Source organism: Pygoscelis adeliae, unplaced genomic scaffold (genome assembly GCF_000699105.1).
Source record: "Pygoscelis adeliae isolate BGI_AS28 unplaced genomic scaffold, ASM69910v1 Scaffold420, whole genome shotgun sequence".
Taxonomy (NCBI): Eukaryota; Metazoa; Chordata; class Aves; order Sphenisciformes; family Spheniscidae; genus Pygoscelis; species Pygoscelis adeliae.
In genome coordinates, this window is record NW_008823871.1 from 674724 (window position 1) to 702498 (window position 27775).

General features: G+C 38.4%; 1 protein-coding gene across 1 annotated transcript; it reads left to right on the top strand.

The window, feature by feature from the left end:
• Nucleotides 1–2680: 2680 nt before the first annotated feature.
• On the top strand, nt 2681–27775 carry CASC5 (cancer susceptibility candidate 5). The gene is made up of 26 exons (XM_009333917.1): nt 2681–2715; nt 3154–3229; nt 3438–3497; nt 5086–5147; nt 5624–5679; nt 6149–6188; nt 7309–7346; nt 7694–7746; nt 9231–13013; nt 13156–14679; nt 15464–15616; nt 16641–16703; nt 16830–16928; nt 19509–19624; nt 20305–20395; nt 21896–22012; nt 22666–22753; nt 23503–23571; nt 23970–24009; nt 24127–24228; nt 24684–24784; nt 25076–25144; nt 25291–25400; nt 25971–26089; nt 27435–27557; nt 27670–27775. Exons 1-26 carry the CDS (start codon nt 2681–2683, stop codon nt 27773–27775), a joined length of 7293 nt encoding a protein of 2430 aa, XP_009332192.1.

The window sequence follows — 27775 nt, forward strand, 5'->3', positions numbered from 1 at the left end:
TAGGAGCGAGGTGGAAAGAGGGTTGAGCGGCATCGAGCCCGGGCCTGAGGAGATTTCACCTGAGGTAGCTGGAGTCGGGGACAGGCTCGAAGCGTGAGGGGAATCGCCTGATAAACCGACCGATAAATGCGGCCCTGATCAATGCGAAGCAATTCACGTTTGGGAAAACGCCGATATAAGTGACGCCGGGGCGTAAATGAGCATTTGGAGGTCGTTCTGGACGGTGCTCCCAGACTGTCAGCCCTGTCAGGGCCGTAAAGGAAACAACACCGGGGACGGTGAGGGAGACAGCTTGAGAACAAAAAGGAATCGTAAAGAGAGACTACGCAGATCCTTACTCTTAAAGGGGGGGAAGACCGAGGAGGGCTTGGATGGGCGTCTGTAAGATCATGAATGAACTGAAAAAAATTCATGGAATGATTCTTCATGTTTGCAGTGTGGAACTGAGAGGTGCTTAATTATGAAAAAGCACCTCTTTTTATTCTTATATTTGATAAAGAGAATAACAAAGCATTTCAACTCACTGCTATATGCTTGTAGGTCAAAGATATGTAAATAAGTTCAAAGAAGGATTAGAGAATGACTACCGAGCATGTTGATTGGGACATGAATTCCAGATTAATAGACCTCCTAATAGCAGACTCCTAGCAGACCGAAGGAGGCTTTCTATAGCCATGCTCTGTTCTTTTGCTCTTCCCTAGACACCTGTATGCACAGCCATCTTTTATGTCACTCCTTTGTTGTGTTTAGTCTGATCCAGTACAGCAGCTCTTATGTCCAAAGCATTCAGGCTGCTGGCCGGGGAGCCACCGTGGGGATGCCTGCCTGAAAGCAGTGTCCTGGGTTTGTTGCCTGAAAGCCAAGGCCTCTCCGGCTACCTTTTTGACTGGTACTAACGTAAACCTGCTACGTCTTTGGTGAGAGGAATTACTCTGCAAAAATAAAATAAAAAATTAATAAAGTTCGTTTCATCAAATCAGCTTCTATGTCCAAGTACAATGCCATTCTGGGAAACTTCTCTGGCTCTTATTTGTTATACCTTCACATCTAATGGTGTCTTCAAAATTGTGCTTTTTTTTTCTGTTTAAGCAAACAGACGTTTACTGGAAAAAATCTGTTGGTTAAGTTTTCTCATCGTGCTTTCTTGCCCTGCCTGAACATCATCTTTGAGCAAACTGATATTTCTGAAAAGATTGTTCCTCTTCCCTCCCCCCTGTAATTCAAACTCTGCTCTGCCTTGTGAGCAATATCCCAATAATATGCAATAGCATTTTATGTGATTTAGCGTTTTGCTAAATCTAGAGATTTCTTTTTCCTACATAAGGCTTAGTTTTAGCTTGGAAAATAAGAGTCAGTTTGTGGTTTAAATCACCTACAATGAGGTAACTGGCTTGGTGGACAAGGGGAGAGCAGTGGATGTTGCTTATCGGAGGGAAATTATCAATGTGTATGAATACCTGATGGGAGGGTTTAAAAAGACAGAGCCAGGCTCTTCTCAGTTGTATCTAGTGAAGGAACAAGAAGCAATGGGCACAAATTGAAATACAAGAAATTCCATTTAAACATAAGGGAGGAAACAAATGCAGTGAGGATGGAGCAGGTTGTCCAGAGAGACTGTGGGGTTTCCTCTTTGGAGATACTCAGACCTGGAATGGACAATGTCCTGAGCAACCTGCTGTAGCTTTGAGCAGGGGCGTGGACGACATGATCTCCAGGAGTCCCTGCAGACCTGAGAGCCTGTGATTCTGTAAAATGCAAAAGCTGAGCAGTTCTGCGTAGATCTCTCTCTTTCTGATTGTGAAACTTAATTGTAAGTTTTACAAATCACTTAATCCTTGCTTAGGCAAGGGTTTCTCTTACAACGTTGCTGGCTGAGGTTTAGCAAGCGGAGAACAAAGTAACGTGATAAATGCTGACAGGTTGCTTATAGCTCTCCTGTAAGTATAGTTTGCGTAGTTATTGATGGAGTGATGCATGTAGATAAAGATCATCATTCAAATCTAGGAAATAGCACAGAAAATTGTGTGTATTGATCTTACAGTGTTGATTCTGCAGTACTTTTGTTTTGTGGTCTTTGTGAGGTCCATGGGAGACTGAAGTTATGAGGAATATTAACCTGGTATTCAAAGCTCTGAATTTTGTTGGGGTTTACAAGAAATGTTAGGCAATATTAAGTCTGTGTTAGCACTGGCCTCCTGTCAGTGTGGGTTAATTCATTTTATCCTCTTATGCAACACTTCTGATAAGTGTTGTAGTTTTCTGCGCTAGTGGGAGTTATTTGCATTGACATATGATATTCTTGGGGTGAGTTCCCTCATCCCAAGACTGAAAAATTGTCTTGTGTGTCAGAGCAAACTAGCAAACTTTGTATTGTGTAACGTTTGATCACATTTATCTCCAACAGTTACCAGAGTCTTAACTTTAAATAAAAGGCTGTCTAACCAGTGAGACTTAAACTGTTAGCACGATTGTTTTATAATATGATCTATAACAGGAAAACGTGGACTTGAGAGGCCTATTACACCTCAGTGCATTTCTGTGACTAGAGAAAGATGGAGAGAAAAATTACAGCGTCTAAGGCTAGTATCCAGTTGTGGTTTTATGCAGTTTTCTTACTGAGGTTCATTAATGTTTTTGGATTTCAGTACTGTATTTTATAGGAAAAGCACATCCTTCAGAAATGGACAAGATCTATGCAGACCCTAACATGGAAAAGTAAGTTGAAACCTTCTAAGAATTTTATTGTGGTATAATACAAATATTGTCGTTTAGAGGCAAAACTTTTCTTAATCCCTGTGTGCACTTCAGGATCTCTTGAATGAAATGTGTTTTCCATGGTGAAGAAGAAGAACAGGGCATTTCTTTGATCGTGTGTAGGAAAGCTCTGAGGAAATTTCGTAGCAGCGGATTGTCTGGAGACTAACTGACCATAGGGTTTGGAGGGCAATCTGCTGACTTTTCCAAAGCTTATTTTTGGGAACTAGTGCTGGAATGAATGCTCTATTCCAAGCAAGTTTGTTTCTTTAATTTCACAATTGTAAAAACAAGGGAGAAATCAATTTATTAACCTTAAAAACGTGGCAGTACTGTTCAAGAAATACATCTTGGTTCAAGTTTATGCCCTAATACCTGATTCCCTTTTTTCTCCTCCAGTGATAATACGGAGCACATCAGAGGGAAGCGACTGTCCTCTGTGAGTAACTTAAGGCATTTCTCAAAAGAAAACCATGTGAGTGAGTGAAGGAAAGAAAGGGAAGCTGTAAGGAGGAACTTGTTTTCTCATCACAGTTGAAGAAAAGCATTCCAAAAGCAAAGAAAGAGCCTATTAGATTGATATGATTGACTGGGGCACCGGTGGCTCTTATAAACTCTTTCCAGCCAAGTAATCAGTTCTTGTAGTTGGAGCTGATCTTCTCAACTGTCATATTTTCTTTTAGATTTTAAAGGCTCCGCGAAATCCTCTTGATGATCTGGGAAATGGGAATGAATTGACACAGGTAGGTCTATTAAGTCCTTTCTTGCCAATGCTCTTAACTTCTTCAGTTTGTTCCTCAACTTGTCGCTGATTAAACTGTGTCACTAGAATAATGCAGGTGTAAAAACTCTTGTAATAACTGCTCAAGAGGATGTTTGGAGTACTAAATATTATAAGAAATTCATTGAGTTTTTCTTATACTTCTATTTTACATCAGAATATTTCTTCTATCAAGAAAAAAGGAATAAACAGAGATTAATAGGCCTAACTTGCTCCTGCTGTAGTCCATTTCACTTGCAGTTTGATCCACCAGTGTACAAACTGGTGTAGTCAGTAAGATGGTTTTACATCTGAAAAAAACCCCAGCCTGCCAATTTATTTAAATAAAAGCTAAAAAATAAACACTTTCTTCCAGAAATACATACAGAATATATTTCATGTTTATAGTGTCTGTTGTTTCTTAGAAATTGTAAGTATAGGCCTGTTCAGTTTGGATTTCTTTTTAAATGCAATTTCTACCTAGGGTGTGTTCTATGGACTAATGTTCTAGTTGCATCGTATATTTATATGATTTACTTGTTGCCGATTACAGAACTTGAAAACTCATTTTTAGCATATAAGGCTTTCAGTGAAAAAGCCTCTAATAATTTCTTTAGAATACGAAATATGAGCCTGAAATATTTATGCACAACGCACCTGTTTCAAAACTGGGTTGAGTATGAAGAGCGGCTCGCAGTCTTCATTTGAACTGTAATACCTGTTAACAATGATGGACTGTACTGCTAATGAGCAACAGAAGACTATCATATACAGCAGTGAGACATCATTCATAACTGCTTGTGTTGCTGACATGATTTTTTTTTTTAAAAAATTAAGTATTTTACAGGCTTTGTTAGTCGTGCACATATAACGGGTAGTGCCTGGTATGTTAATACTTTGTGTTTTCTTAAACAACGAGTGTTCCACTGTCCTGACACTGAGCTGTTTAGTTAGGGAAGCTTATTGCAGACAACTGCACAGCAGTGGTATGATGAGTTAGCTTTCCAGTACCTGTAATATTGCATCATTACATACCTTGTAACATTGCATTAGTATGATCATCTAGTCAGTGACACCATTTGAACATTTCTATAGGAAAATGGTGACTTTGATTCTTTCATGAATCCTTCCCTTTCTCCCATAAAGACAAACCATTATTACTACTTTTTTTTTTCAGTTCTTGTAATGGAAAACTAAAGAAAAAAAATCCTGCAACTCTCTTGCTAAGCAACTACATATACTTTCCCTAGTATGCCAGACAAACGCCAGACAAAAATCCTTATAACTGGTATTCTGCCTCTTGTGTGTGAAACCAGGCTGTTCTCACAAAGTGATCTTTAGATCCTACTTCTTATGAGATGGGTGTCTTTATGTCAGGAAAAGTTGGAGAACCATGACGTAGTTTAAGGATGTTGGTAAATATCTGTTGTACTTGTTGGGCTTACAGATTATTATTTTGAGGGGGGTGTGGTTTTTTGTTTGGTTTTGTTTCTTGAAAAGCTATGCTTATTGTGGCTTATGGGATAAGAACAGTTCTCTGTACATCCAAGTGTTGTGTTCTTTATTGTCAGGATATCAATATAGAAAAACGTAGGAAAAACTCTCGTCGTGTCAGCTTTGCGAACACCATAAAGTAAGTTTGATCTGAAGGATGCAGATCTACATCCTTTATTTAAGCATAAAATGCAGGCTATGGGTAATAATCTGGTGCCCCCTAAAATTGCTGTTTACATACGTTTGTGAGTATTCAGTGAAGGCAAACCGGTGACTGTTATATTGAGTTGATATTGAGCCCTAAAAGAGCCATTATTCATCTTCTCTTCCTAGCTAGAAAAAAAGGGTTCAGTGAATTTAATATAATCAGGAATTTTTGTTTCCTATTAAGTTTTTTAGTGATTTCCATCTTAAGTATGATAATAGCATCTTCCTGCTGGAAAATATGGTTGGGTTCAGTAAGCTTCTGGCTTTTGATATCTCATTTCAGGACATACCATGTGGAAAAGATTGAAATTAGGGCTGGTTTTTTTTTTTACTTTTTTTTTTCTTTGCTTCAAAACAGATGGTCTTGTGTTTTTCAAAAACTGGGTTGTTTTGTTTTTTTGTTCCTAGCTGCAGAGTCTTCCAGCGAGATCTTAAGAATAACACGTCAGAGAGAGAAAGTACAGGTAAAACTCCTTTCTCTTCTCCTGATAGGATTTGCAGACCATTAGCAACAAGCTTTTAGCCTGAACTGAAGAAGTCAGGCCTGTCAGTCACAGGTAAGGAACAATGTGGTCAGCCGTTTATCATGGACTGGCTGAAAATCCCTTAGTTACTGGTATTGTGGACCTTGTAGCTCAGAAAAGGAATTATTTTCTTAGACAAAATGCACCTAGAACAAAATCTGCTGTGGGGATTTAGATCAAAAGAAGGCTGAGCAGAATGTCATATTCACTCTGTCAAAGATTACCTAGGAAGACTCTGAAAAGCTAATGCATTTTCAAGTACTTTGCTTCTCTGGGTTTTTGCCATGATAAGAAGGCACACTGAGAGTGAGAACTTCAGAACATTCTTTTCTGTGCAGTTTACTCTTGTCTCTGAATGTTTTGATCATGCTTCTCACATTGTAATGTCTAATTTTCTTACTATTTTTAGAGTGTGCAGCAGATACGAGGAATGATGTCCTGCTTAATCAGTAAGTTTGAAAAAAAATTCCCATGACTATAGAGTTCTGTCCTGCCAATACATTTCTTCACATGATGTGGAACCATCAAAATATTACTCCTCAAAGAAATGCAGCGTATGTATTTATTTAGATATAAAATTGCTCAGTGCTTTTGATTGGTGAAAGAAGGGATACAGCAAAAAAAGGATATAGCTGTGTTGGTCACTCACAAAAAGATAGCTGTTTCTGAATACCTGAACAATTATGGCTTGAAAGTGCTTCCTTCCAAAGCTGATTGCATGGGAATGTTTTCCAGGAAAGACCTACCAGATTCCATATCTGCTAGACATAGTCTTCAATATTTATTACTATAACTTTTTCCCTCAGAGGTAGATAAAGTGTTAGCCTGGCCTCAAAGTTCTTGTCTAGGTAAAACACGATGATGGGATTTTTAAAATTAAAATGACCTGGTAAGTAAAATAACAGATTTAGGCAGTTTCTATGTATGAAGGGGAATTTCTTACATTTAAAATGTATCACAAGGAGACAGCTTATGTACAACTAGTTAATTCATGCTTTTGAAGGTATCAACCCAATATAGTAACATATATATATATGGGGGGGTGTGCGCGCGCATATATATAAAAATAAAAATCAGTACTCTAGCTAAGGTTTCTTGGTCTTGAAAGAGCAATCAATAAAACAGTGGAGAGCAGAAGGCATTACAAGTTAGATGGAAAACCACACAAGGTGGTCGTTGTGTCTGGCTTTTTGTTGTACAGAACTATGATTTCAGGCTTTAGGAGCACAACTTCAGTTTCCCAAAGAGAAATGAATAACTAAAAGTGGAAGGTCTGAGTAAAAAATAAAGAATTATTCTTTTCTCTTCTTTTTACTTGTCACTGAGGAATTAAAATGCCATCTGTATGTTGAACAATGGCTTGTGGCATGCTAAGATGAGAGAATCTCATGGGAAAATAAGGTTGCAACTCAGATTAGAATACATTGAAGACACAGAAGTAGTGTCTGGTATCTGCTGTCCAGTCCCGTGTGAGCTATGCAACAGAATTCTCTGCCTTTTCAGTATATTGCTGAAGCCTTCTGTTTTGAAATCTTTTAACAAACTGTTTAACTAACCCACCTTTTGCAGAAATGAAGAACCTGAAGCTGTTCCGTGTGAGATCACTGGTGAGTCTGGAAATAGATTTAATAACAAAATGACTATCCTTATTCAAAACTATTGGTTCTGTTTGAATAATTTTAACATGCCTAGAACAATCTCCCTGACTGAGATGACTAGTGCATGAACGGGCTTTGTCCCGTAAAGCTGTTTACAAGCATTGTATTGTAGAAGTATGGGTGGCTCTTCCACACGCTGAAGGGAGTACTGAAAATATTTTTCAGGATATATTTGGTTTTAATTGTACTTACTTACTCAGTGGTATTTGTAAAACGAGTGCACAGATCTTCAGCTCAGTGGATAAAATAATAAGAAAATAGCGCAACAAATGGAGTATTTCCTTTTCTTTCAACAGGGATGAACACTTTGCTTCATGCCCCTATCCAGGCATCGGTGCAGCAGACTGAGGTATATGAAGGCTTTTATTTTTTTTGGTGCTGAAAATATCAGTGTCCAAAACATATTCCAATAATTTGTGTAGTGAAGATGAAAAATGTAACTCAACTGCCTAAAAAAGAAATCCTTGTCTTCACATAAAATTCTTCTGAAAGCTAATCTATATTTTGAAGTCTTTTCCTAATTGATAGGCATAATACTGCAGTATTGATAACTCCGGCTTCTATAACTGCTTGCTAATTTTTCAGTACCTGAGCTAGTTCCTCCATTCTTTTCAATTTTTATCTAAGAATATGCAAAGTAGCTTATGTTTCAGATAGGTCTGATTATGGTTTTTTCCCTCATGTATTACTCTCTGCTTATGTATTTTTTTTCTTCTGTGGGTAGAATGGATATGCACAAATGTACTCTCTGTTCCTGCTGTTAAAAAGCTTTAGACAAATTGCAATGATTAGCATGAAAAGGTAACTGAATTTCTTCAGCTGAATCAAGTAATAACGCACCAAATTCTTAGCTAAGACCTTCACAGACACAATTGCACAGAAATCCTGAACTGTGTTACACTTCAGTCATGATGTTATGGCACTGTGTTATTAAACAAAGCAATTGTCAGAACAGTCTCTCTTACTGCAGTGGCTTCTCACTTTTATGTTAGGTTTAAAGATATGCCTTAAAAACATGTTAGTTCTTGTTAATGAATGTGAAAAACCAAACCAAAACAAAGAAACCCAGTTAAAATCTAGTGTGGATGAGAAGATATATACCATGAAGCTCTAAAGGTCAGATTGAAACTCTGTCTCTCCTTGTTTTGGGTAATGTATATGGTTGTGCTGCTTCTAGTATATTTTATTTCTTGCATTTATAAAACAGCATATGTAATTTGAAGTAAACATGAAGCTGTTCTTAATCAAGATATTCATTATATTTGATAAAATATAATATATCTTGTTACTGGCCAATTTTTTCCTACAGCTTTAAAACTGTAAATCCTCTTTATTAAAGAGACTAAAATCTCCCTAGTCAGTGGCAGAAACATCTTTTAAAACTTCCAACTTGGTGCTGCTGCTTTGGGGCATGTGCATGATAAGCTGGGCAAGGTTTTTACCTGCAGTTACGGTGGAAAAAAAAAGGTGGAAACCACACTGTAGAGAGATAGAAAATACTGATCCATAAGACTCAGTAACTGTTCCAAGCTTACCAAGATATGTCTAGATATGAAATCTTTGCCCAACAGTAAAACTGAGACACGTTCTTTCAAAAAAAGCCATTTAAATATGATATGCTGTAATAATTAAGTCGTCAACCTTCCCTTGAATGTGTTACTGCTTATCGAGGAGGACTGAAATCAGTAATTTTTTTTTCCAGAAAAAAAGATGTAAAGCTAGAGCTATAACCTTAGGACTGCATCAGTTGGCTTTTGCTTTAAATAGAATAAACCATTGTATCATTTGTTTTAAGTGTCAGTAACTGTAATTTCTTCCTCCTTTTTATTTTAGTGGCATGATGTGGACAACGCCATTCAAAGAACAAATAGGCATGACACCACCCTCATCTTTTCAGATGAAAATGAAATGGATATGACAGCTAGTCACACTGCAGTGATTACACGTAACCTGAAAAACACTCAAACTGATAAAACTGAGAAAATAGATATCACATCATTTCTGGCTGGATTAAACTCTAACAACGAAAAGGCAGAAATGAGCAAAGAATTTCATTTTTTCTCTGACCCTACAAACCATCCGTGCCCATCTTTTGAGCAGAAGGAAGATGTTGCTACGGTAAAAAAAATAAATTTCAATGAATTTCTGATGAGCTTGAAGTCAAACGAAAAGGCACTCAATCCTATTGAGGGACCTGAAAAAGAGAATGTTTTTTTTGTCCCTTCACAAGTCTCAGAAGACGTGGCACGCTCGTCGGTGGAATTTGTATATTCCCATGAACCACTGGACACCTGCAATGTAACAGAAGTGTTTAGAGGGCAAGATGATGGAATGGAAATGACAAAATGCCAGGCATCTGATGTTAAAGCTATGTTTTCTGGTATTTGTGAAGCTCCACCAGAGCAATTACTGTGTGCGGATGTTACTGAGGCATTTGCAGATGATGGAATGGATATGACAACTAGTCACACTGCAAAAATGTCTTTTCCCTTCTCCAGTGTCGGGAATCAAAGTCTAAACTTCAAAAAGGATTTCCCATCCACAGAGTTAGATAATTCTATATTAAAGAAAGCATCTAATCAGCACTTAATTGTTGGGCAGGACCCTCAACTTTGTACAGGCGAGAAAATAGTAAATGTTGAAGACAGACGAGATCCTGCAGTGCTGCGAACTGTTAAACAAGAGGCCAGAACAACGTCTGCCATCCCAGGATCCATTTCTTCCGAGACTGTCTTCCGAGGTGATAAAACTGTTGTTTTTTCTAAATGTGATGACATGGAAATTACTGGGAATTACACAGATGTATTCTATAATGACAGTACTAAAGAAATGATCAGTTCACATCATAAAACTTTAGAAAAGCCAGTTAATACAAACTCTTCACTAGCAGAAAACAGACGCCCAGCACATGGTGATAGGGACATTGCAAAGAGTCTAACACCTTTAGATAATGGAGCTTCTGTGCCATATAAAAATAGTGCGCCTGAACTACCTTTGGGCTCAGATGAACGAATTGAAAAAGTGACCCAAGATCACGGGACTGCTTCAGTGGATGTTGGTTTTGATTCATGTACAAATTCAGTGTCTACTGGTGTTTCTAAGAGTAGACTTCAGCACAGACTAGCAAACTCTCAACTTGTTTCTCTGCCAGGTGAGAAGACGGTAATATTCTCAGGGGAAGATATGGACTTGACTAAAACCTGTGTTGTCGAGGATGATGGAAAGAATGTTGAAAATGAATCTCCTGCTGGAGCGTCCACCTCTGTCACCTGCAAACCTCACTTTCTTGATAACAGATCTACATCTCCCAACTTAAATGAACAGGAAGAAATGGAAATAACTAAATGCCATGCTGTTGTCATTGATGATCAAAGCAATGGGATAACTGCAGAAGCAAAACAAATGCATTGCAAAATAATTCCAAGAAAGAACCAGAACAGAAATGTCAGTGAAGGTGCAAATGTTTTAGATATGGACAAGGAAAATCTTGAGGTGATCAGTATCGATGGGAATATTAAAAGAAGCCAGGCTATAGAAATGAATACTAAAGATCTTGAGATGATAATGGTCAGTAAGAAGCTTGGAAAAACAAACTTTCAGGCAAGTGGTCCAAGTTCCTGTGCAAAGAGCGCGTGTTCATTACAAGAGCAAGAGAGAGAAGTCCCTGAGAATATCGTCACCAACACCTGTGCATTCGTGTCTTTGCAAAGTCAAAAAGTTGTTTTTTCTAAATGTGATGACATGGAAATTACTGGGAATTACACAGATGTATTCTATAATGACAGTACTAAAGAAATGAACAGTTCACGTCATAAAACTTTAGAAAAGCCAGTTAATACAAACTCTTCACTAGCAGAAAACAGACGCCCAGCACATGGTGATAGGGACATTGCAAAGAGTCTAACACCTTTAGATAATCGAGCTTCTCAACCTTTGGGAAAAAACCTTCTAAACGCTTCAGTTTCCTGCACAAATGACAAAATGGGCAGGTTTTCAGATGATGAAAACATGGACATAACCAAACCCCATCCTGCTGCCTTTGATGTTGCTCCTATTAATACAGGACAAGAATACGAGAATAATCATAATCAAAATAATGTACGATCCAAAATTCTGCAAAACCAGACCTTCCAGTTTTCTGGTAGTTCTGGTGTAGATATCACAAGTCAGACTGCAGCAATGGAATGTGGGGATTTGAAAATGAACACAAATAAACAAACTGTTACTCGTTTGCCTCCAAACGGTTCATTTATTTCCAGTAATGAGCCTGTTCCCTCTGGAGTGAAAGGAAATGAACAACTTGAAACAATACTAGGAATAAAAGCAGATTGCCAAAACTCAGACAGGCAAGAGAAACCCCATACTATGAAGGCAATACACAAAGTATTGTCAACTCATGTAGATTCTGAGAGAGATTTTTCAATTGGTAAAACAGTTTCTACAGAAGAATATTTTAAAAATCCTCACTCAGTTGATGGCCTGCACTTGAGGGGTGCTGAAGAGCCGTTGCTAGCCAATACGTCTGAACCACATAAGGGAAGTTCCCAATTGCCTTCGTTTTTAGAAAAGTCAGTTGTGTTTCCCTCTGGTGAAAACATGGACTTGACTGGAAACTGTGCAGTAATGGTTCCTGATCACAACACCAATCCTGTTTTATCAGAAAGAAAAATGGTACCTGGACACATTGTTCAAGGTGAAAATAAAATAATGTCCTTAAAAAAAGGGGTCATGATGACAAGAAATGGTCCGGAGCAGCCTGCGTGCAATGTGTACTCCTTGGCATCTGGCAAGAAAATGTTAACCATGACTGGTTTAAAACATTTGCCTTTTGCAGGTGAGAAAACGACTATATTTTCAGAAGATGCTGATATGGACATCACCAGAAGTCATACAGTTTCAGCAGACAAAATAATTTTGCAGTGTAAAAGTTCAAATGATGACATATCCTTAATTTCTGGAGATAAAACTTGTGTTTTTACCTACAATGATGACATGGAAATAAGTAGATTCGATACTATTGCAGTTGACAAATCTATGGAAAAGGCTGCATCTCAAGGCATGCTTGACATGGCTAAAAGGACTGGAAGGAAAAGCTTGAAGGGAACAACAGGGGAAAAGACTGTTTTATTTTCACTGAACAATGAGAATAATGACATGGAGATCACAGAGAGCCATACGGCTGCAATAGGCCATGAAATGGTCTTGCAAAATGAGGTAGGGCTTCATTCTGTCTCTTCAGCTCATCCTGTTAAAACTGTTACGTTCACAAGTAGCCAGGCTGACGTGGACACTACCAAGTCTTGCTCTGCTGATGAAATTACCGTAAAAGTTGTATGTGATGATAAACTGAACTTGGATAAGGAGGTTGGACAGCAAGCACTTTCAAATAACGAAGCTACTGTGTTTGCTATGGATGATATGGAAATCACTAAAACCCATAATGTAGCTTTGGAAGAAAATTCTCTGCAAGGTAGGCAACCCGATCAGTCTGTTCCTTTAACTTCCACAATTATATTTACGGGTTACCAGGCTGACATGGAGATGACCGAATCTCACTCTGTTGATGAAAGTATTGAAAGAGTCTTATGTGAGGATAGATTAAACCTGGCTAAGCAGGTTGGACAGGAGGCTGTTTCAGATAGCAAAACCATCATTTTTACTTTGGCTGAGGATATGGAGCTCACTAAAACTCATACAGCTGTATTAAGTGGTGAAATTGATGTACAGGACAGAGAGTCCATTCCAGCCACTTCTGCAGTTCCTGCAGTTTACCCACAACGAAGATGATATGGAAATAACTGCATCTCATACTATTGCTGTTAATAACAATCTTAATGGATTTGAGAACCAAGAAGTGTCACATAAAAGCACTCAGCAACCAGACTCGCGCAGTGCGTTGTTGTCTTCTTGCAGAGATGAAATAGATTCCCTGCATACAAAAGACCTGAATGGTGAATATCATACAAAATCTAAGGATAAGCCCAGCATTCCCTCTTCTGCTTCATCAGCCTCGGCGTTTCCTAGTGAGAAAGGAGCTATCAAAGTCCACAGTGGCACACCACCAGATTCCGTTTATTCTGTCTCACTTCCAGAAGAGACTATGGATGTGCGGGCACCACAGGATCTTGACCTCCCCACGGATAATTCTGCCCCTGTAAACGGTCAGCAGGATCTCATACAGCCAGAAAAAATGAAATCAAAGGGAGTATCTTTCAAGCTTCCAAGTAATGGGCCCATGGATTGCAGTGAAGAAAGTAGCGATTTGGTATCCCGTGTTTCACTTCCCATCCAGCAACCAGATTCTTCAACGGGCTCTCCAGATGCACGTAGTCCTCAGAGAAACCAAGTATTGAAAGGTGATTCATCTAGACGTGAAGATTTAGCTACAGATTTAGGCTTGGCTGAAGCAAGCCTTGTTCCAGTTTCTAACAAGGAATCAAAGGAAAATGAGGGGCCGTCAGCTGAAGGGGAGGGACCTCCAAAAGACTTTCACATAAACTCTGAACAAACTAAGCAACTTTTGGTCAGTGACGGTCCAAGAGATCAAATAGATCCCATTCTTGCACCTGAACTATCAGGTATTTTAAATGTTTGTTCAAAACTGAAAAATATTAGAAGGAAATCTGCAGTTCTCTCTGTTTCTGAAACTGCTTTTTCTGACCAGTTGCCCAAATCATCAACTCAGCCAGAGGATACCTTGAGGTTAGGAAAAAATACTGTAAATGAACCAAATAGTTTATTTTATACCAAAGAGCAGGAGAACACATGTCTTCAATCTGGAGCTGCTCCCATAGATGCAAATTTAGGCATGGCACTTAAGGATAAATATCAAGGAATAAATGTCCCTCTAGGTATCTTCCAGCCTAAATTACCGAACAGAAGAAATCCTTCTGTTTCTAGCATACAAGACATAAAGGCAAAATCTTCAGACAAAGGAGAAGCACCAGTTTCAGAAGTAAGTGTAAACGCTGGTGAAACCCCAGATAACAAGAAGTCTAGTAGGCAGAACTTCAGCCCTTCTCAGTTTATAGCAGAAGAATTTCTTCCCGTCTGCCTGGAAGAAATGGATTCAAATGAATCTGTAAGCTCTGAACTTGTGGAAAATGTTTGCAATGAGATAAGCAAAAAACAAATCTCCCACAATGAAAAGGATCAATTTGAAGAGACAAAAACTTGCAACAACACAAAAAGAGCTTTGGAACAACACGAGGAGGATCTTCAAAGTCCAAAGAAGCTCAAGAGGGATGAAAACTTGAATGGTGAGGCCTCCCAAGACTTGCAGGTGAGCCTTATCACTCAGTATAAGGATACAGTGAACACTAACAGGACTCCCGTTTAAATTTTGGGGTGTAAGCAGATCTATCGGTAGGTTTTCTTGTTTCCCTTAACCGCCAGTTTGCTGTCATTTTGCTATGTTGTCCCCTGTATTTTTCATTGTTTTGCCAAAATAGAAGAATCAGGTTGATGTGTGCAACTTTCCTGAACGGTGCAAAACAGACAGAGTAAGGCATATGTCAATTTTAAATAATTCCCTCCATAGTATCCTTTTAATTCTTTCTTGACTAAATACTCTTAGTCCTCTGAACTGAACTATTTGCTAGTTGTTGCTTAGGTACAATGATAGAGTAAGGCCTAAAGCGATTATTTAAAATCCAAACGTGGATGTTTAGTTTAAATTAGCTTTTTTATAGACAGCACAAATCGCAGCCCAATCAAGAAAATCTGTGCAAATATGGAACGTTAATCTGCCCTTAAAAATAAGTTTGTACATCATCAGTAGAAACTTTCTAGTTCCAAAAGCTGGAAGGGTGTGCTGTGGTGGCTACTGCTTTGATTGAGAAATGAATGAAGGATTTTGCAGCTTTACTTCCTATATGTCATCGTAGGAAATGGCTTAACTAGCCATACGTTGGGTTGTCATGCTGATTAGATATAAAATGTGCCGACCAAAAATGAAACAATTCTCAATGTCAAGAAACAGCTACAATAAACTACTGATCGACTTATTATTGTATTGTTTCATATAACTCTCAATTTTTTTTTTTTTTTAAACTTACTAATATTAGGTTACTTTTGGCGCTGTGTCTCAAAGCCAAGTAGTTCATGAAGGTGAAGATCCTCCGAATCTATCAGCTAAAAGCCCTGACTGTACTCATGCCAGCACCAGCAGCTCTCTGGATTCTGTTAAGGCTGACACAGAGTTAACAAGTAAGACTTCCGTTGCGGTAATGGTTTCAAACCTTGTGTTCTTTACGCTTAATCAAGGAAGAGCCTCACCTGTAGTATATATGTCATTTGGGAAAGGCCTTGAATGTCTGCGCCACAGTTTCCCACCCAGCCCGTCAACATGCTTTTACGTTCTGGCTAAGAGTCCAAGCCGTTCAAGGAAAACCAAGATGGGAAGAAAAAGGAGCAGAATTTAAGTACAGCTTTGTTTTCAAGGGCAAGTTGGGCTGATGAGGCAGTTTAGTTACCTTAGCACAGAGCAAAGTCCCAACCCAAACTCTGCCGGCCCAGGGGTGATTTTAAGCTGGTTCCACGCAGAATGAGTCTGCGTGTCTCAGCACTGCGCTCTTGGAAGACGACTCCTCAGAGGGCATTGCAGGGTCAGGCTCTAAGCAGATTCAGCCCCCAGGTTTAATTAGCTCTTGCTAATTAGCTGATACCTAACAATGAGGCAGAAATCTGCCAATCATCTGGTAAGTGGTATTTTGTCTCTATTTACAAAATCGATTCCAATTTTGACCTCCTGCAATCGTGAAAGCATATGCCTTATCCAGCAGAAGTTGGGCTCTTTCCTTTGAGTGAGAAACTAGCTCTTGTTGGCTCAGAACTTGAATGCCATGTTTTTACCTTGAAAGCTGCTGGCAGCTCAGATGCACTTTGGTCTCTGTCTACATAGGATGCCCTCTGTGAACTGGTTGGAGTCTCTCAGTTTTATTACTTTTTAGTATGTTACATATGGCTTTCCTCCCACAGAAAAGTGAACTCTCTCATTTCATTACCGCTCTGACACAGATTTTATTTTACGTTAGATTCTTAATCTAGTCCTCCTTATTTGTCCCAAGTAGTTGTTTCCTCAGTTACTTCATTCAGCACTGGAAACGCACATAAAGGTCAAACTCTACATTAAAATTGCATTTTTTCTAGAGCTAATGAGCTTAGGTTCATATTTCCATAAGAATATTATTAACGCCAGCAATATCCACCCCCCCCTTTTTTGTTGTTTTTTGGCTAGTTCAGCGAAGCAGTCAGATGGAGTCCCAGCTTCTCACAGATAGCATTTGTGAAGATAATTTACGGGAGGTATGTAAATAGCTGAAAGATGCTAACTTCTTGTCCTAACAGTAAAAATGCTTGCATGCGTATATGCAAGTAAGCATTCTTGCTTGAAAAGTGTACTTATCTGTATGTTTTTCCTAATCTTCACAGAAATTTCAGAATGGTGTTATCACAGTTGGGGAGTTTTTTACACTTCTTCAAGTCCATGTTCCGATTCAGAAGCCCCGGCGTAGCCATCTTCCAGCCAGTGTGAGTATCTGTCCTTTGATGCGCATAATATAATTGACCTTAAATTATATTCCTTTGCCTTTTAATTTTTATCAGCTAACCGGTCTGTACTAAAGGCCTCTACATGAGTTAAGCCAGAAGTCAGTTCCACCTTGGCAAGTGTGTCAGACACTGCATGTTTCCTCTTGTCTCTTTGCCTTGTTCACCTCTGATAAGTCTGATGCTTTTTTTCCCTCAGTACTGAAAAACAGAATAACTTTCAGTCTCTTCACAAAATACCATATATCCAGGATTATCTGTTCTTGGATAAATATGCTAATTCTTGCTTTTTTAACTTGTTTTAAGGATGGTAAGTTTGAAAGTAAGAATTAAAAGCTCAGTCTGGCCTTTTCCCTTCATCTTCTTACTATGTCCATCAGCCACTGAAATCAGAATCCTGAAATGCTACTCTGCACTCCTACTACCTGTTCCACTCTCCTTCATAAGTGCTTCACCGTGACATTACTGCTCTTTATTTCTTCCCCTTAAGTCTGTTCTGCCTGAACCCAGTTTCAGTATCCTCATCCTGAAAGGTTTCTGTTGAATTCTTGCAGACGTGGGAACAACTGGTTTTTTGCATGCAGACAAGTACCACTCATTGGTAGTAACTTGATGCTGGGCGAGGCAGTAATCTTGCTTCGCAATCATCCTCAAAGCAGGGCCTTGTAATTTGTTTTCAGTAAAGGCACCTTATTTTCATATAAGCTTTCTTATGACTAGTGTTTCAGACTTGGTTATTTGTACACATTTGTGTAGCCAGCTGGATTTCTAGCTGGATGCTGGGGCTGGTCTCATCCATCTGGATTTCGCAAATAATCTTTATAAGGAATGGTACTTATGCAATGAAGTAGTGTGAATGAGCTGCTTAGTTTTCTGTACGTAGGTATTATACTGACATGGAGAAGTTTCAAGTTTCATAAACAGAGAAAGTTTGTTTGCAAGATTGCAATGCTTAGCATTTATTTAATAAAGTATATGGGGATTTAGTTCAAATACTTCCATTTCCTGCTGTTTACTTACAGTCAGCGATGCACTGGGACAATGGAAAAGCCATCCTGGAAAGTGGAAAACCTTAGCAGTGTCTGCATAATTTTGACACTGGTTTGGGAGTTTCTTCTATGCCAGTACTTATTCTAGAGTGCTGGAGAACTTTTCAGGAGTATGTTCAATGTTAAGTAAGTTCTAATGAGATTTGATCTTCTTTCTTCCAAATGGGTAGCAGGACACCTGTTTTGGTAGGAATTTTTAATACATCTTTATGGTAATAAGTGTAAGAGTGAAGTAGTTACTATGTATGAAAAGGAGTGGTCAAGATCATATTCTTCACATGGAAAGTGGCATATTTGTGAAAATTCTTTACTTGTGAAATTCGTTCTAGTACTTCACATTAGTTGAAAACTGGCTCCTATATAACCAAGTCTTACTGCTGTAAGATGTCACATTGTCAGGGCAAATATGTCAGTAGGATATTCGCATTAGAAATTTAGATATCTTCTTGGAAAGAAGGAGTGCAACTGCGGACCTTGTTTTGTTAGTTTGCAGAAAGCCAGCGCACACAGCTGGTTTGATATGTTTGTGGGGCACACGTGGTGGTGTGGTGTTCTGCCTTTCTTCACTGCCTCATGGCTGACTGAATAAAATTTCTGTGTGTCAACTTAGCAAGAGCGAGTAAAAGGCTTGTCCGTTTTAAAGTTCTTTAAAACTCTTATGATAAAAGAATGAAAACTGATTAAAAAGAATCATAGCTAAATTAATATAATTTGTATCAATTAAATTGCTTCCTTTACGGCTTTTAAATCTCTTCTGTTTTTATTTAAAATGCTGTACTATCTTAGTTGCAGTTTAGTTTACGCTTTCAGTTTGCAAATTTATTCATACTGAGCTGTCTCTAAATATTCATCAGGCTTACAAAACCCTGACAGCATTCATTAGTGACTGATCTCCGATAAAAACCAAACACCACCCCCACCCCCCAAAAGCCCCTAAAAGCTTTCTCTGAAGGGATGGAATTAATGTCAGTTATTTACGTGCTTCAATAGATAGGTAGCTTGCTGAAACATCCCATCGTATTTATTTGATGTGCCTAAGACTTGTTGAAAATTGGGAACTTCGATTCCGAATCAAGCATAGCTATCTTCTTTTATTCTAGAGCACTCTTGTTACCTGGATAATGTACGCGTGTTTTTCAAGTCTTCATCTAAAAGGAAGTTAACCTCTTTCAATTTATTTTTTTTTTGAGCTCTGGTGATGAGGCATATGTCCCAAAAGGAAGTCCATGCTCAAATGTGAGGAAACATGGGGCATAAAAGTGGAATGAGCTATCTAAGGTTATATGACTAACTTGTCTCAGAATGAAATAGGACAAGTCCAGAATGAAAACAATCATTTAAGTATGTCAGGCTGCCTCCATGAGGGTTTGGGTTTTTTTTTTCTTTTCTGTTCTGCAAAAATAAAGATTCCGGGCCTTTTGCTGGTTTCTGTACATGAACTGATCGGAAGTTACTGTTTCTGAAAAATATGCATCTTTTTTTCTTCACAATTTTTCCCTCTGTTTTTCCCCAGTGTGCAGCCAGTGCACCACCTACTCCGGAAGACCTTATTTACAGCCAATATGTTTATCGCCCCAAGCTACGTATTTATGAAGAAGATTGCCAGGCCCTTTCTCAGATGATAGATGAGTAAGTGTTTTTTCAGTCACAGAGTATATTAGTAATTTTATTTTTTCAGCTCTGGTTGCGTGCAATAATAATAATAAATAATAATAAAGATAATTAAAATTTGCTTTTCCTCAAGTAATTTATCTTTTACTAATAAAGTGTTTCGGTTGCACATCAGAAAACTTTTAAAATTGTATCAAAAAGGATCAAACATAGAAAGCAGAATCGTAACAGGTTACGATCTGTTGTTTATTAGATTGAAATACAGTTATCGTGATTTATTTTCTTATCTGAAGGACACTTCTGGTCTGATTCATTATGCCTTTTACAAATTATGTGCAAAATCAAGTTTTATGATAAAATTCAAAATCAGTAGTAAGATTTTTCACAGCCTCATTAGCACCACTTCCTATTTCTTTGGCTCTCTGGCTCTCTACCTCCTGTTCAGACCTGCCCTCAACAAGACGACTATAGGAAATGAACTTTGTACTATGTGCTAGAGGTTAACAAACATGGCCCCCCATTTAATCAAGGCTTTAGAGGGTCTCTCCAAAATGTTAGACCCAACTAAATGAAAATATTTACATTTCCATGTGGTAATTAGAAAAGGGGAATGAATTGTATAAATACCAATGTGCTGCTGTGTGTGCTCGGTGCAGTTGCAACAAGACTTTCTTTCAACTTTTTTTCCCACATTTCAGGTTAAAACTGTATGCAAACGTCCAGGATCAACTCCTGGTGAATGTGAATAAGAGTTTGTGGGAAGTAATGAGAACCTGCTCTGATGAAGAGGTAACACTGCATGAAGAGATAATGTCATTTCTTACATAATGAAAAAGTAAGGTTAAGTCAGATAAAATAAGAACCAGAATGGTCACAGAATAACAGTAGGCAGGTAGGTGATACAAGGCAAAATATTTTCTGAATGGAAAACTGCTATGAGAACTTCCAATACGTCAGAAGAATGCAAGGATTTGTGCCCTTTAAAATATATTAAAGGGGAATATGTTGCTATAAAACAGAAAAACTTGATAATTTAAGTTGATAATTTCGCTTAGTTGAGGGCAGAAAAGAGAAGAGAAACTTTAGATGGGCCTAAGCAAACAGTGCAATTTTGGAAGGAAAAAATGAACTGCTCTTACTGTAGAGAGAGACTCTGTTGCTTCATTGGTGGAGCAGAATTGCCCATTAACCGAAATGCTTATTTAGTTCAGAAAGACATGCGATGTTGCAAGACATATAATGAACAGAAAATACGTGTCATTACACAAAAATAAAACTGCATACAGGATTTGGAGTGCAACAATGGTGTCACATGCCAAACCAAAAGCTGAGGCCAGAGGGTATTTAAAGGAGAATGCTAATGATAACGGGCACAAAAAAGCACGCCAAAGACATTCGCATTTAAAACTCAGAAGCATTATAAAAGTATCCCAGCCAGAATTGAGAAGGTAGATCGAGATTCTGTTTTCCGTGGTTCTAATGCCAAGAATAAAGATCTATTCAATGAAAATAGAGAGTCAACATTATAAAAGACAGTATTTTTCATAGTTCATAATTAGATTGATACAGGATATCACCGAGGCTAGGTTATTGACTAGATTCAGGAAGAATTATACTTAACGAACAATGAAAGCACCTAGAACCCTTAGCTAAGAATAACAAATTTGGAAGCTTATTAAGCAAATCTCTACACACTGCAATTAGAATTATACCACCCAGTGGAAATAGGCAGATGGCAAACATCATAGAAAAAAGCTTTTTGTACATTCCTCTGCAGCTTCTGGATTGACAGCTGTCGGAGAAAACATTGAACTGCATGATCTGTAGCTATGCTCTGTTAAAACAGGTTTTAAGTTTACTTCTTGTGGTTTGGGTTCTGCCTGGACTTCCGTGAACATTTCGGTTAGCCTCCTTAAGGATAATGGGGCAAGTGTTCTAAATACGTCTCAAACAACTGGGATGAGAGACCTCTGATGTACTTAATGAACGTGCTCTGGTTTTTGGTAAAAGCATCTCTTTAGTTATTTGTGCGGCTCCCTATTTGAATAAAGATCTTGTTGGATTTTTGCAAAGAAAATCAGTTACTTTAGTAGGCAACTGTACTTGCATTAACAGGGATTGTCCAGTCTTAAATTTGATTTGATTTGCAAGTGTCATGTAATACTGCTACTAGAGAAATGGGATATTGGGAGGAGCAGAGAAGGGACAAAGAGTCTAAAGGGTCGATTGAACAACCTTTTGTTGCACATTCCCATTCGCTTCTGCTTCTGTATTTTCCATTCATTGCAGCTGAAGAGCTTCGGAGCAGAATTGAACAAAATGAAATCCTATTTCACCAAGGAGAGTAAAATCTTGGCTCACAATGAGAAAGTGACATTGTACAGCAAACTGCTGCAGAGCGCGCAGGTAACGTGCCACAAGGCTGCAGAGGTTTACCTTTAAAAAAAAAAGGAACTTCTACCATATTTCGTCCGTCTTTGACTGTCAAGTTTAGAGGCCTAATTGTTGTATGTAAGTGTGCATTCGCTTGAAAGTTTCCTTCTTATTAAACGTACTTCCCTTTTATTTATAGGCAAATGTAAAACATTGGGACAGTGACTTTCTTGCACTTACACTATAGGAACCGTCTGCCTAAGGGTTTTGGCAATTAAAGTAACAGTGAAAAATGGGAGTATTAAAGGAAACGCCATCAGAAATTAGCTCTTTATACTGTAGTAATGTCAGTATTAGTAACTAACAAGGAAATGCAGAAGTAATGCATTGTGACAGGTATCAGAAATTTGTATGTGTTAAAAGCTCTAGGAATTTATTTATTTCCGTGTTTTATCTCATCCCTTCATAAGAAAAGTCATTAGGAAGATACACTGTTAAGTATCTAGTACTTTCTAACGCATGGCTACTGCCTTAATGTTTGTCAGTCTGCCTCTTTGTTCTAATGACAGATTATATCAGCTTCTTTAATTAGTTTCTTAGCAAGCAAAGATCCACGTGGTGGTCCCAGAAGACAATTCAGCTTTTTAAAAAATGTCATTGACTTGAGTACAATTGTTGTATCTTAGGAACAACATGGAAAGCTACAGTCAAGAATAGAAAAGGTGGATGAATTACTCAAGGAGGCGGAGAGCTGTCTTGTTGCTCTGGAAGCAGGTATGTGTGTCCAAACCAGTGACCGATTTGCTGATTTCTCTATGTTTCTGCAGAGCTGCTGTTTAAAGGGTCAGTTCAAGATTCTGTGTTCGGTGGTTGCTTGGAATTTTACAATTCCTTTGTTACAAGTATTTGTTAGGCCTAAATGCCTTCATTCGTGTCTGCAAACTTGTCTTGTGGGAGCCACTTACATATCATACGAAAGCTAGGAGTATATCTGTGCTGAAATACAGAGTTATAATTGTAGCCTATGAACATGTAACCAAGCTGGCTAAATCTGCTAGCGATAATGATACAGCTGCTGGCAGCACGCAGTTCAAAATGGCTGCAAAACCTGCCAGCAATCCTGCAGGTAGGCAAGACTAAGCTTTGCACTCCAGGACTGTTTATCAGCATCATAGTTGGATGGTTTAAAACTTGTTCAGCTGTGTTCACACAAGCTGTAGTCAGTACTTGGCATGGCTGCATAACGATGCTCTGTGTATTTTCACTCCTTTTCTTCCAACTGAATTTTCTACTTCAGTAGAAATCAAATTGCACAGTAGCAGCTTTGGAACAACGCAATGAAAGGAGTTTTCCTTGTTATCTGTTACTTTTTGAGGGTTTTGGTAGATACCCTTCCAGCTTTTTGTACATTTTTCTTAGTTAGCTTTGAAATACTAAGATTTATAGAACCCACAGACAAATAAAATGGAACCTAAGTATTGATTCTGGGAGTTCTGCAGAAACCTGAAACTTCTTTCCCATAGATTCTGACTGGGAAGAATGGGAAGCAGACTGCAGTGATGAAATGGCAGAAGGGAAAACCCTAGGGGAAGGTAATGGTACCAGCTGAATGGCACTTTTTGTTTTTTAAATTCTGGAGAGGGTGATACTCAAACCCACCCTGATACATTAATTCCGATATGGATGCAAACACTGCTGCTTTCTTTTCCACATTGGATATAGCTAATTACACAGATGTTAAAGTACAAAAAAAAGGACTGTTCCTCCCCCTGGAAACATGGAGTTTAGAACTTGGTGTGTGCTGGCTATCGTATTCAGCACATTAATTGTTCAATAATTAATAACCTTTGTTGGCCGCGTATCTGTATCCAGGTAGGAGTAACAGCCATCAAGTTGATGGCTTTCATATTGTTAAGAACAGTGACTGCAGCGCAAGTTAGGGCTTTCTTTGCTGCTCTTTTCTCTCATTGCTTTTTCCCCTTTCTCTTAGAATTGGAAAGCCTCAGAGCCCAAGAAGAGGAACTTCAAAGGTAAGATGTCAAAGAGGATCTAAAGACCTTAAATAACATGTGCACATTCAGGTTTTAGAGGGTTGGTGTTTTTTCAACCAGTGTGCTACATCTCATGTGGTTGGTTTATCTTTGCAGAGAACTGTCAGATCTGGAGACTGAGAATGAGCAAATGCTTGCTCAGATGAACCAGCTAAAGGAAAACGAAAAAAGCTGCCAGGAACTCCTGGAGAGATACGAGTAAGGAAAAGACCTTCAGGTTTTATTTTTATCAGCTAGTTCTAGGGCCTCACATTCGTATATAAATGTTTTTTATTTTGGTTTTTCTTGTTATTTGATTTGGGAAATCTTTGGACGCCCATCTCCTCGCAGCCTAGGATAAGCAATAAAGCCTCAGTGAACTTCCATGTGTGATGCACTGTTTTTCTATTAACAACTTTGCAGTGATACTCTATGTTCAGTCTTTCTGTATCCAACACTCTTCCAATTCCAAAATGAACATTTATGTAAAATTAATAGTATTATGCTTGCGTTCCCAACAGATTCCTACATTCTGTTGGAAAGTGAAAATTTCATTGGTATATCATGTGGTAATAGCTGCAAGTGCACTTAATACTCTGATCTTTGTCCTTCAGATAATTGTGTTGGTTGGTTGAAACTTAGGATGGTTGTGTTTTTCTCCCCCCCCTTTTTAGCTTCACTGAGTGGGAGATTACTGAATGGAGTGAACAGCGGGCAGTCTTTAATTTTCTTTATGATTCTATTGAACTCACAGTTGTGTTTGGACCCCCAATAGGTAAGTCACAAAATTGGTAGGTTTCAGTTTTATGAATTTGAAAGGTTAAATAGTTACACAATGGAAACCTAAAGTTTCTATATTTGTGAAGATCTGCTAAAAGGAGATAGAAAACATACTACAGCAGGAGCGTGTAAGCTGAGAGCGATGGCTTTGAACATGTTTATCAGTGCTGTCTATGAAAATTCAGAAAAGTATGTAATGAACGGCTGTTTCTGAAAAGGAAGAGCTGTAGCTCCAGAATTAAGTATGGAAATAGCTACTGTTTGGGTTTTTTCCTTTCCTTCTCAGATGGTGATGTTTTCGGTGAAGATCCTTCCAGAAAGATAGTTAGCCTGAACTTTGAATCTCTCTTGGATGGTAAGATTTTTCAAGTAGCTTGAAAGTAACTGCCCTGATAATCTGTTCTTGGGAAGACATCTGTAAATGTGTGGTTTATCTGCAAAATGCATTACTGTACGGCTTTTAAAAGATTTCTGGCAACGTGTTTTTCTTTTGTGTTACAGAGGAAAAAGCTCCACCCTCCTCATGTTTAGTCCAAAGACTCATCTTCCAGTTTATTGAAAGTCAGGGATGCTGGCAGGAAAAGTGTCCCACACTGTACTACTTGCCCCAGGTAATGTTCCAGGAAAGCCTATAAGACTCTGGAAAAACATTAAATCTTTTCTGTCACAGAGAATAGGGCTGATACTGAGAACAAAAGCATCTTAATGAATGCTTCATCAATGCAAATCAAGATCTGCTTCATGAATATTCTGAGGTGCAAGGGGAAGTACCTGTCCCTGAAGGCAAGAGTCCTAAAAGCTGTGGTTTCGTCCTTGTTTGCTGCATTAATGTCTGCCTGTCTTAGTGATTTTTTACAATCCTTTTTTTTCTGCTAGTAGAAATTAAAGAATTGAGCTGAATGCCATTCTGCTTCCTAAATGGTTTAAATTGCCAAGCCAACCTTGGTGTTCTGCATGTCTGTGTACCCCTGTTGACAAAGCTGAAGGGAGAAATTTAGGGCAAAGAATGTATATTTGTTGTTATGCTTGTACAATTTCATTTTCACATCCAAACTGAGATAGCAGTTAAACTACCTCTTTTTTTTTTTTTTTAATACTTTCTAGGATAAATGCATTTCCAAGTGTGTCGTAGTTTACCAGCCTGAGTGCCAATGTGATTGCTTTTCTGATTGCCCACTTAGGTTCTTCATGACATCTCTTTGGTGGTGAGTCGCTGCAAGATCTTAGGAGAGGAGATTGAATTTCTGGAGAGATGGGGTGGAAAATTTAATCTTCTGAAGACAGATATCAATGACACAAAGTGAGTAACTTCAGATGGAGTTTACACCAGTCCTTCAGAGAGCGTCTCTAGATAATCAGGAACAAAACACTGAAATACTTTCAATTTGGTTGTCTTGAAACTGAGATTTTATGCCACTACTTTCAACAACAATCTGATTTATTTTAATACAATTGCACTATAATATTTAAATGCACGGAAATTAAGCTGTTCTTGGTTTCGGCCACTTCCTTACTATCATATAACCTCTCCTTCCTTGCTGCTTTGCTGTTTGACTTGACTCTCTCACTTAAAACTTTAGGCCAGAGTGTAGCAATGCAAAGGAAACAGCCAAGAGTTTACCTGTAGCTTAGTGTTTTGTTTCTTTTATTTGCTTCAGCCAAGCAGAATCGTTTGCTGAAGGACAAATGCACTTAAACTAAACTTTAGTTTTCTTTATTTTTCATTTTCTCATAGTACTTCCCAGTTTTGTGGCATGTCCCAGTGGAACGAGATAAATACTACTTCACCTTATCCTTCTATTATTGATGTATGTCCTTAACTAAGAAGTGCCCGGTTAACCTTGCTCTGCATGCCTTGATGCTGTTCCTATAGGTTATTCTAATTGTGTAGTACCCTTTGCAAGAGTGGTGTTCTACTACATGCCAAAAATCCCACAAAAGCTATATTTAGTTAAGTCAACAAAACAGATACAAGAGCAGCCTGTGCTCAGGAAGTTGCAAATTGTGGGAGATTTACCTGGCAAAGACCCGTGTTATGCTCGTTCTAGTTTACGCTATCCCAAAGCATCTGCTTCCTGGGCATTGTGTCCTTGGTGATGGTCTTACCCGTATTTACAACAAAATTCAACTTTGGCCTTCCTGCATATTGTCATAGACAAGAGTACTGTGCTAGATAGAAATTTGGCCTGATTTAAATAGGGTTGGATTCATGAAACAATCTTAGAATTGTGGAATTGGAGGTAAATCAGTCCTACTTAAAACTTCAGAAAACTTTAGCCACCTAGGAATATTTTATGTTAACTAGAAAACATATTTTTGACTACTACTTTATATTCTCCCATAATTTTTGAAAGGTTCTGTGAATTATGTGTGTATTAACTTTTTCTGCAAGGAAAGTTGGGGTTTTGTATTCTAACTCAGTGTTAGAATGCTGATAGTATTAGAGTGGAAAGGTTCTTTTAACCTTATTTATTACTTTATTTATGAAGTAACTGTTAGTCTGTGCTGGAACTCTTCAGAAGTTATTGAGCTTGTTGCATCAATTACATCACCTGTTTTCACTTCCGGAACCTAATTCAAAGGTGGTGGCAGTACATTTGAATATTTTGTATTGATCTTTTTGTTTGTGTTTATTTCGCATACAGAGTGAAGCTTTTGTTCTCCGCTTCCACAGCTTTTGCAAAGTTTGAGTTGACCCTGTCTCTATCTGCCAACTACCCATCTGCTTCACTGCCTTTTACTGTCCAAAACCAAATTGGGAACATTGGGTGAGTTGAACAGAAAAGAACCACTCCATATGACTTAAGTTTCAAAGCTAGGGATGGGGAATTTATTGTTGCGTATCCTCTCAAACACGTGTGATCATTTTATCTTTCCCAGGGAGGAGGAAATTTCTGCTGTTCTGTCCAACGTACCGATTGGTTACCACTATCTGCGGAGAATAGTCAGCTTGATTCATCAAAATTTGCTCCAGGATCCCAGATGA